Genomic DNA, 10,954 nt, shown 5'->3' on the forward strand with positions numbered 1-10,954 from the left:
AGTGTATTTCTTATCCCTCAACTTGCTTGTCTTGGTGTTTGCCTGCCTTCCGTATTGCGTGGACCCGGCGTGCCGTTCTGATCGCCGGTCAATCTGCGCGATGACTTTTTGTTTTCAACTCTTATATTTGACCTCATAGGGGTGATATTTAGGCATAGGAACAGGTCAACTATAGGTTAACCTACATTCTATTTGAGATGATGATTAATGTTTACTTCGCTATCAAATGCTATAAATCAAGGCTATATCCGAAAAATGTATGTATGAATAGGTTGTAAATAATAGATAGCAGATGCAACACGTGTAAGAAAGGAAACAAGAAACAGTCGTAACAGACAACAAGGTCGTTATTATCGTGTCAAGCAAAATAGGAAAATGACAAGAGAAGAGAAACGAGAAAGAGATGCCTAGGTAGAAGGCACATGATCAAAGGAAGAATGAAATGCAAGAGATGACAACATCAAATCCAAATCAAGACTATCACTTCTTCCCATTCTCCTTCTCAGCCCTCTCAGCCCTCGTCTCAAACTCATCCTCATAAGCAGCAATCGAAGCAGAGCTCCGCACCCGCTGCAACTGACTCTCCACATAGTGGTCGACATGATCCTGGTTATCAGGAGCGGTACTACCCCGACGACTGCCCGCACGACTAGCACCACGACTCTCACCGTCATCATCAACCGTCGCAGCAGGCGTAGCATCACCAGAGTAGAAGTCACTACGGTTCCCAATGGAACGTGTAGTCGACGACCGACGGATAGACGGACGGCCCGAGCCTCGCGGTCGTCCGGAACGGGAGAAGATATCGTCGAAGTAGTGCGATGCCGCGGCGAAGGGTGATCGCGGCGTCTGTGGTAGACGACAGTTGACACCGGTGTCGTGGATGATCTTGGCGATTAGACCGGTCCATCCGCACTGGTGCGATGTACCCAGTCCGCGTCCGCTGTCGCCATCGAAGAACTCGTGGAACCAGAGGTTATCTTTCCAGTGTTCGTCAAAATCGAGGAGGTCTGAGCCGGCGTTGACGGCGCGGCGACCTTCGTCGTTGCGAGCGAAGAGATGTTGCATGCGGTGCTGGAGTTCTTCGGCTACGTGTCCGAGGTGCATGTAGTCGCCTGAGCCCTTGGGGCACTCGACTTGAAGGGTGTCGCCGTAGAACATGTGGAAGCGGAGGAGGGACTCGACGAGGAGGAAGTTGACGCAGAGCCAGATGGGGCCGCGCCAGTTGCTGTTGCCGCCGAAGAGGGAGGAGTCGGAGTCGCCGGGGACGTAGCCGACTTTGAAGGTTTGGCCGTTGACGTCCATGGAGTAGGGGTTGTCTTGGTGGAACTTGGACATGGAGCGGATACCGTGCTCGGAGAGGAACTCTGTTTCATCGAGCATTCGCTCGAGGATCTTGATGAGACGGTCTTTGCTGACAAGGGCGAGGAGGAGGCGGTCGTCTTTGCCGCGGTTCTTCATGCTGGCGATGTTGCGCTCGGCGATGTCTGGCTTGTTCTCGATGAACCACTCTACTCGTCGCTTGAACGAGGGGAATTGGTTGATGAGCTCGGGCTCTAGGGTGAGAACTGCATACAGCGGGATCAAACCGACAAGCGATCTGATGGGCAGCTGCTGGGTCCATGGTCCACCGTAGGAGATGGCGTCGTAGTAGAAGCTGTCTTCTTCGTTCCAGAGTGACTGGATAGTGTCATCACCCGAACGGTAGGTCATTGCATCACTGATGAGCAGGAAGTGCTCGAAGAACTTGGATGCAATATCTTCGTATGTGCGACGGTGCTTGGCCAGCTCGAGGGCGATGTTGAGCATGGTCAGACAGTAGAAAGCCATCCAGCCAGTGCTGTCAGCTTGCTCAAGCACACCGCCGGTGGGCAATGGCTCCGAGCGATTAAACAGACCGATGTTATCGAGTCCCAAAAAGCCGCCCTCAAACACATTCTTGCCACCAGAGTCCTTGCGGTTCACCCACCAGGTGAAGTTGAGCAGCAGCTTTTGGAAGACACGTTCCAGGAAGTCCAGATCCTGACGTCCGTACATCTTCCGCTCAATCTTGAAGGTGCGGAACACAGCCCATGCGTGCACGGGAGGGTTCACATCGCCAAAGTTCCACTCGTACGCAGGCAGCTGACCGTTCGGGTGCATGTACCACTCACGGGTGAGGAGGTCGAGTTGCTTCTTTGCGAAATCGGGATCCATCATAGCCAGAGGGATACAGTGGAAGGCAGTGTCCCACGCAGCAAAGAATGGGTACTCCCAAGAGTCCGGCATGGACAAGATATCGTCAATGTACAGATGACGCCACTGCTCATTACGAATACCCTTTCGGCCCGGCGGAGGAGGAATTTCAGCGGGGTCACCATTGGCCCATTGATCCCAGATGAAGTTGTAGTACTGCTTGCACCACATCATTCCGGAGAAGGCTTGACGCTGGATGTTGCGGAGATCGTCGCTCATGGGGAGAGGGTTAAGGTGGTAGTAGAAGTCATCCGCATCAGCGCGGCGCTGTTCAACCACATCATCCAGAACTTCTTCGTCGACGAATTCTTCCTTCTTACGGGACACCTTGAAACGGACGACGGCACATTCGCCAGGAGGGATTCCCTCGCCGTTGTTGAATGCGTACCAGGCAGCGAACTTGGTACCTTCGTTGTCTGGGTTGATGGCATCTTTCTCTTCTCCGACGATATGGCGGTGGAATGCATCTTTGACATAGGGTGTGGTATTCTCGCTATCCCACAGCACCTTGTTGTTGGTCTCGTTCTCGGTGAACATCATCTGAGGCTGGATATCTTCATCGCTAGATCCAACTGGAGGCGATGGCGCAAAAGAGACATATCGCTCGCCAATTTTGCTGTGGTTTGATTTGGCTACCAACGGACCCTCTTGCTTGATCGATGGTCTTTCCGTTTTCTTCTCGTCGCCCCAGGCCCAGGTGTTTCGGAACCAGACATGAGGGATGATGTGTAGATGAGCGGGCTCGGGGCCACGGTTATACGCAATGACACGGAAGTTCAATTCTTCCTCATCGTCGGCATCCTTGGCAGTCTCGATGAAGATATCCCAGTAGCGGTTATCATCGAAGATGCCGGTATCAAGAATCTGATACTCTTTCTCCAAGCGTGAGCGCTTTGCGTTCTCATCGACAAGGTCTTGGTAGGGGAACTTTCTCTGGGGGTATTTGTAGAGGAATTTCATATATGAATGCTATATTGGGGGTCAGCAGGACGAAAAGTGAAGGTTGGATTTATAGAGTTTACCGTGGGGGTGTTGTCCACATGGAAATGTGCCTCCTTCACACTCTCGCCATGATTACCCTGAGGGTTCGACAAACCGAACAGGCGTTCCTTTAGGAAGTCGCTGTACTCTAGTCAGATTCCATGCGGGGGACCGTAGGCATAGCGTTCAATTAGATTTTCGACTTACTCTTCCCCATTCCAGAATGCAAAGGCAATGTTCTGGATGCCGTGTGTATCAGATACACCGGCAATTCCATCTTCACCCCAACGGAAAGTTCTCGATCTTGCGTGATCGTGGGTGAAGTAGCTCCAGGCGTCGCCATCTTCACTGTAATCCTCTCTAACTATAACATAGAAACGCGGACATTAGCCTGCTAGTTCTCGATTTGACCTCGGTTTATGATTTGCAAGCTCACCTGTGGCCCATTGTCTTTCTGCCTATACCAAAGACGTTTTAGCACTGTCAATATGTTCCAGAGCTGTGACTAGCCTCCACTTACCACATACGGTCCCCAACGCTGTTTTATTCAATTAGCATGATTGTCTTGGGAGCTCCAAAGGTGGAGATCTTACCTTCCAATATTTTGTTCTCTCGCGGTCTTCCTTCAGGCGCTTCTCCTCCTCTGTGATGACTTCTTTCCCGTTGAGTAAAACCATAATGAATGATTGCGCAGAAAAAATATGAAGTTGCCCAAAAAAAAAAAGGAAGAAGAAGAAGTAGAAAACAAAATGGAGGGGCCAAGTCCGTGCCAACCTGGGGGGGGGGACGTGGGAGAGAAATGACGTGAACCACCGGGTCCACAGGTGGATTACCTTGGAATCGGGTCGGAGTGAACGATACAGATCTCTGATTGGTCGATATGATATTGTTCGGTTCGGGCCTGGAAGCTGCACAGGTCGTGGACCTTGTTTTTTTGTCAGGGAAAATATCTCAATTGACTTTGCATATGTACCTATCGCTTTCCGTTTTAGTGCTCACCTCTTGCCGCTTCTTAATCACTGGGTAAAACTGAGCACGTCCCCTGGCTTGATCACGATTACATAATAAACGTGATCTGCTCAGCATCCCCTGCCCTGATCCCACTCATTGATCATCATCTGAGCGCCCTGATTTGCTCAGTGCTCACTGAGTGTAGGGATGAGTGGTCTAAGCTACATCAATAAAATACGACAAGCGAGCCTCATCACGTGCAACCTTCCCATTTAGATCGCCCAATGTCCCATCAAAAAAGGGCTGGCGTCGTCAACGTGACTGTTCATCCTAGCGGTCTCGATCCTATCCAAGTGAAAAAGCTCACAGGCGGGCTATTCAATTGACCTATCAATTTCCCATCTCAGCCTATACTCCTGGGAATAGCTCGTTCAACTCAGTGACGGTGATACTAGATGCAGATAATGCGTAGATATGCAGTTCTCTAGGGATAGAATAATCGTTGGTGGCAGAATTTCGGGGACGTGGTCGCCTGGATCTTTGAGATCTGCGCAGTCTCAATGCCTATTATCGAAGGCAGGTCGCTTCACGATTCATTGGCAGAGGTTGATATGGACGGATGAAAAGGGCTGGGTAGCAGCAAGAGCATCGCGCGGACCGCAGATTATAGAGTGGGCGTGTATCTAGTTATTAGAGAGTCAACCCAACCCAACTTAAAGTTAGCTCAAGAATCCATACGCACTCGTTATTTAGACCATTGGATAGACATACCTATGTAGATAGTATATTTACTTGTTAGCTTCGCATACCTAGTGAAGAGGGATACGCACGACGACAGTGTACCATAGGTAAATGGGCTGATTTAGTAGGCTTCGAGACCATGTGATACCGAGAATGTGCAAAGAAGGAAATGATGGAAGTAAAGAATCCTATGAGAGTATTAGAGAGTAAAATATGGATGAAGCTGGAGAGTTGCAGCAACGTTGAAGCTAGATGACCTCTGTACTGCGTAGTAGTAGGGCTGCAGTCATAACTGCGCATATGACTGTATATTGACAGGCAGAGAACTGAACGACTACAACTTTCTCCTATTTCCAGAATCTGAATTCAATATGCAAGACCAGCTCCCACCTATACTATACTTCAGTCTTGGTGTCATAGCAACACTGATTGTCTTTTCCACTAGCTTTGTTCTTGGAAATTGGCAGAAAGGTCGATGTAAATGTTGTGTCCTCCATCATCTTGCATCGAGTCCAAGCGATTACCGCAAAGATCCCGACAGCCTCCCCTACGTCGACTTTTCCACCTTTATTACAACGCCGGATCCCGCAAGATCGCATTCGAATCGGACTATTTTGACCCACAACACTGATGGAGAGTTGACTCATTCTTCGATTTGCAATATGAAGGCCGCGACCATATAGATATGGCAACGCAGTGATCAAGGACGAATGGAAGATACTACAACAATTCTTTCCCGTCGTTTCTATACGCCTATTGATTCTCTAAAGTCTTTACTTTCATATCAAGTCTCTCTCGCTATGCCTCGCTTCTCCTTTCGGTCGCTACGTTTTCCGTTGTTATGCTTTGCTCTTCCTTCGAAACCGCTAGGCAGTACTTGGCTCTTGGATTTCTATCTTATATGAATAATAAAATTTGCTCGAAGCACGCTTTAATTGTCGCCCCCCACCTTCGATATGGGCCCAAACCAAAAGCCTGAAGCCCGCTGCGAGCTTTGCGGAAGTCTACATGCCAGTGATTGTTTGCTTTCATCGTTTACTTTCTTTGTTCTTTTACCTATTTAGGAAAGAGCTTGACTCTGGCGCTCTTGAATCATGTCATCTTCATTACAAAGTAACATGAAGCGACGAGCAGCGTCATCTACTAGAATCGCATTGGTAGTGCCGAAGCGCTCAACAAATTCCTGCAATATCTCAATCTCATTCCAGGTTGAGGGATCTAGGTCGTCATCCTCTAGGTTCGGATAGAAGAAGAGTTTCCATTCGGCTTTATGCTCTTCCATTGTGGTGATGGAAGTTGTAGTACTTTGATCAGGGGTTGCCCTAGCCAGTGTTGACAACGAAGGCATTCCTTCAAGCGAAAGTGCTTAGGAACAGATCGCTTTTACAGGGTAGTATGGTCATACAAGAGACAAGCAATGGATGAGCACTCACTGAGCACTCATTGATTAGGTGTTCTGCACGTGAGTGAGCATGAGCACTGATCTGACCCCGTGCTGACATCTACTCAGCCTGAGCCTGAGCTCATAAAAGCGGCGGCAGCTCAAATAGGAAAGCCCCACCAGGGAAAATCCGGTATACATATATTATACCTATATATAGCTTATAATATCCTGCTTCAATATATTGTTTAATATGTATCAAGGCTAAAGACTCAGCTTATCTTACATTGTTGCTCAGACCGCTGTCTTAAAGATCGGCATCTGCCCGATGAAAATTGCTATCGGGAAGGATTGCCGCGTTCTTATCATCCCTCACCGTTGGTAGTACCTACATCATGCACGCACATGTAACGCAGAAAACTGAGACATTAATGCTAGCTCGGTGAAGCGGTGAAAATAAGCGCCCAGTATTAGATGTTTAGAAAATCGCCGAAATTCAGAGGGGTTTAGAAGTAGGGATTATCATCAAATGGCTAATATTAACATGGGTCTCAAAGGTTAAATATGGAAAAATTTGTGCAATTTATGCCATTTTACCGCATGTATTCTTACTAGTTAATAAAGCGAAGAAATGTCCATAAAAAATTACATCCAAAAAGACATCTGAAAAGACTACCGAAAAAGACCCCGGGGATTAAGGTTAAAGGGACGGCAGAACACATACAAGGTATTGAGAATAGAAGAAAAGCCGATGTGTACCTCCGCCGAAAAGACTCCAAGTTCTAAAGTAACCGCTGACATTTCGGGCCGAGATAAACCATAGGTAATCAATCATCGAATCCTAGGCACTAATAAATAGACTATAATTGTGGTACAGGGATGTCCAGACTGCTGAGTAATTTGGCGACGTTAAGGAAGTGGCAGACAATTATCAGCTCTGAGTAAACAGTCCAGATACTTTATCTCTCTTATACTTGAACCATGATGGACATTATCTGAGCTCCTACAGCTAACTTATTTGGTACAGGCAGAGGTATGAATTGGTAACCTAATATTGTCAACCATTCACCATCCATTTGACATAATCACTTTCTTACAGTGTTTGCGAGATAGATATTCTTGTTCAAATCAGTCAACCGTAGCATTCGAACATCCACGGGTATCCGTTTATATCACATTGAACAGGTAATTATTCCTCTCGACAATGACATCACATGTAGTTTTAACTGGCACATCCAGACACGACAATATATATGGAAATTATAACCACTTCAAAATCTGCACTATGCAGCGGTTCTCAGTGGGTCTCAAGTATAAAATTGCTGATTTGATTGAGATCATCACATAATACAAGCTTCATTGATTGCTCATGAAAACTTGATAAAAAGAAACAGACTATAATACATGTAATGAATCCTCCCCATGATGAATCCTCCTTATGGGGCAGTGGTCTTGTGCAGCTGCTTGCCATCAACGCGAGCGCTGCTGCTGGCAGCTGCACCCTCGCGCAAACCACTGTTATCAGGAGGGAACTCCAAACGTCCAGAGCCAACATCAGTGGTACGGTGGTCAAGGGAGTTGAAATCACTGGCGACGGGGGGTTTCTCGGGCAGAGGCAGGTTGGCCTTGGTGTTTTCAATTTCCGCAGGCTTGTTGGTGTTTTGATCGATGATGGACTATACAGAATTATGTCAGAGGTCTGCGCTATGCTTAAACATCTTACATCTTTCATGGCAGATAACTCACCTTCAATTGAGAGACGTTGGAGTCTCCTGGGGTCTTGCCATCGTGGGATTGGGCAACCTTGGACTCAGCCTTGCGGATGTCTTGTGTAGTGGCGTGGAAGGTAGAGTCTGACATGGTGATAGGTTGTGAGTATGGTGGTTTATAGAGCAGTATTGCGAGAGGTAGCTGTTTTTGAATTTGACCAAGGGAGTGGTAAGACAATTTATTTATATTCTTTGTGCTAAGCTGCTATGACGATTACCACGATAATGCCATGGCATCCAAGACCATGGATATGGCTCCTCGAAACAGGCTGGATGTAATGCAGGGTCTCCACCCGAGGCCATGTAGATAGTATCAGGTTGGCCAGATTCCCTGTTTTCTTACTTCATATCGGAAATATGTCATGTCCTGAGAAACAAGGTAAAATGGATGTCATATTCTGGCTGAATAGTGTCCAAAAAGCCCCGAATAAACCATTTTTAAAACTCCACAACTGTTTTGACATTTGCCTCCTGCAAAGGTCAATAATCGACCATGTATGTAGCGAGAGTTTGCCACAGCTCAAGTCTTACACCACCTCACTATCGACCCTCACCAATGACTGATCAAACGCTTTACCATTACTTTTTCTGCGGCAATCTAGCCCTCATGCTTACCCTTCACAGTACCGACGAGACAAAGTCCGAATATAATACAAAGTCAACGGTCATTAGACCAAGCAATTCAGCGAGTTGCCCAGCATAGTTGCATCACCGGACAGCTAAGAAACAGACAGATGCGAATACTTACAGGACAGTGTCTTAGATAGACAGCTCCCACTACAAAGTGAACGTACGCCATCAAGGGAGGGGCCACGCCTATAATATTGATTGGCAGCAAGCTTATATAAATCAAGGTGTACGTCCACCTGGACGGGTACACGTCGCTAACCTTGGAAAGGGAATCAAATTAGCTAATAAAGCTCAGGTTGAGGTCCCAACATCCACTAAAGTCGACGGTATAGAACAGGCTATGTTCAGCGAAACGTTGACGCGATGCCGATATATTAATGAGTATGTGCATAGCCCTTGATTTCAGCTTTTATCCCTCCGCTTTTCTGTAGCGAATTTAATTGAGGGGTCTCCTTCAACAACTTGCTTATTGTTGGGGCAGGCCGGAACTATATAGCCAGACACGAAAGAGGTACGCGTTGCCCGGCTATGAATAGATATCCCAAGTCCGATAAGTCTGATTGAAAGAGTTTCAATTTCAAGAAACAAAAACACGGGTGAATCGCAGCGCCGTAGCAGTGCAAACGAAGAACGACCTTGGGGAATATATCCCTCGGCCAGATCCATACAATAGGGGGTTTCTCAAAGGATGCCAGAAAAAAAAAGATAACACTAAAAACATCATCCCAATAAAATAACCTCGACTGGAACATATTGCGTCTATCAGACGCGGCGCGGGTCCAATATCACGGATAGAGAGACTTCTGCCCTGCGCTCGTCCCAGCCTTCTAGTTCCGACTCCAGGACCAGACGGCCAAGTGTTGACCCTTCCGGATCTCGAAATGTGTTCGGAAATTCAGTTGTTCCCCTGCTTAGACTGATCCGACTGCTCATTGGATCCCTGGGAAGCTGTTACACAGTCAGATCCCGCAGCGCAAAACCAGGCCAGCTATATCAATCGGCCCAAGAAGATCAGATTGAGCGCTCACCAGCTGACTGGCCTTGTTCCCGGGGTTGGGACGAGGTGTTCGCACCGGTAGACCGGGACTGGAGGCGTCTCTCGGCCTCGCGGATTCGGTTCTGTAGCTCTTCCAATTCGCGGTTCTGGATCAACACCTGCTGCTTCCTTGTGGTTGAGGTTAGCGTTTAGCGGTCAGGAAATGAGGGTAATCACAGCAAAAGAGTCGCGTGCGATATCAATGATAAGGAAAGCATCCAGTGGCACTCACTTCTGGTCGATAGTTTGCGAAAGGTTGTCGACGTCGGAGTCAAGCATAAAGGCGCTGTCCAAGGCAGACGAGAAGGCTTGCGCCATGGTCCTGTGGTCACGGTTAATGCCACTATTCAGAGAACCAACGATATAGGGAAACGAACGACTGAGGCCGAACCTTCGGCTTCCACTCGCGATCCATGTCAGACATTTTGTGAGGGATGTTTTGATGTTGGTTTCTGTCACAGAACGGGGTTCTAACAGCTGAACGGCGACAGAGGGTGTGCGACCTGGAGGCGGGGCAAGAGCAAGTCGTAGAATTAAGGTATTAGGTGGTTTAGGTATCGTCGAGACCAGGACCAGCCAAGAATCAATTAAAGATGAAACTGAAACGAGGATTTTGATACTGTTGGTAAAATAAAAAAAACACAGTCAGTCTTATACTTCACGACAGATAAGCCACAATCTGGGTGAAATACCGGGATATCAACAGTCGCAATGAACAGATCGGAGAGTCAAAGAACTTGGGAGACCTACCAGGAATCTAAAGGGGGAGAAGGAGGGTGCGAAAGAGATGATCATAGCCCACCTAATGTTACTAGTGTAGGAGGACCCCATATATCCGCAAGGAGAGAGCTCGTAAGTGTTACAGCTGTATTACAGGGGGCCCTACGCCATTATGTGTCGCATTTAGGGGCTTTTGTGTTTCAGGGGTTAGATTTTATACTTCCATTTCTATTTTAGACGGAAATAGGGGGTTTGACAGTACAACATACAGAGTATACACAATGCACTTCTATAATGGAAATTAGGAAATTTCCTTTTATAAAGCTAAACCCCTGACATGGGGGTTTAGGAGATTTGCGTTATTTACCTATATTTCAGGCACAGATATATAGACAATATAAGGTTGAAAATGTCTATGCTTTATGGACAATATAATCTCTCATAGATATAGTATAGTATACTCCATCGTACGTTGCATTTGCGCATTCTGGCAGATTTCTCCCTGGCAAC

General features: G+C 47.3%; 4 protein-coding genes across 4 annotated transcripts; all 4 read right to left on the reverse strand.

Annotated features, from left to right (window-relative positions):
* Positions 1-480: 480 nt before the first annotated feature.
* Positions 481-3,893, reverse strand: N7517_007785 (uncharacterized protein; the record flags this gene model as incomplete). The annotated part of the gene is made up of 6 exons (XM_056725515.1): positions 481-3,204; positions 3,258-3,357; positions 3,424-3,580; positions 3,653-3,674; positions 3,737-3,754; positions 3,810-3,893. 6 exons carry the CDS (start codon positions 3,891-3,893, stop codon positions 481-483), a joined length of 3,105 nt encoding a protein of 1,034 aa, XP_056581765.1.
* A 2,075-nt stretch (positions 3,894-5,968) lies between these two features.
* Positions 5,969-6,190, reverse strand: N7517_007786 (uncharacterized protein; the record flags this gene model as incomplete). Its single annotated transcript, XM_056725516.1, has 1 exon — positions 5,969-6,190. One exon carries the CDS (start codon positions 6,188-6,190, stop codon positions 5,969-5,971), a length of 222 nt encoding a protein of 73 aa, XP_056581766.1.
* A 1,535-nt stretch (positions 6,191-7,725) lies between these two features.
* N7517_007787 (uncharacterized protein) lies at positions 7,726-8,149 on the reverse strand (the record flags this gene model as incomplete). Its single annotated transcript, XM_056725517.1, has 2 exons — positions 7,726-7,965; positions 8,036-8,149. 2 exons carry the CDS (start codon positions 8,147-8,149, stop codon positions 7,726-7,728), a joined length of 354 nt encoding a protein of 117 aa, XP_056581767.1.
* A 1,434-nt stretch (positions 8,150-9,583) lies between these two features.
* Positions 9,584-10,148, reverse strand: N7517_007788 (uncharacterized protein; the record flags this gene model as incomplete). The annotated part of the gene is made up of 4 exons (XM_056725518.1): positions 9,584-9,636; positions 9,717-9,853; positions 9,957-10,046; positions 10,102-10,148. 4 exons carry the CDS (start codon positions 10,146-10,148, stop codon positions 9,584-9,586), a joined length of 327 nt encoding a protein of 108 aa, XP_056581768.1.
* Positions 10,149-10,954: the final 806 nt, after the last annotated feature.

Source organism: Penicillium concentricum, assembly GCF_028827145.1.
Source record: "Penicillium concentricum strain IBT 3081 chromosome Unknown utg000002l_segment0_segment0, whole genome shotgun sequence".
Classification (NCBI taxonomy): Eukaryota; Fungi; Ascomycota; class Eurotiomycetes; order Eurotiales; family Aspergillaceae; genus Penicillium; species Penicillium concentricum.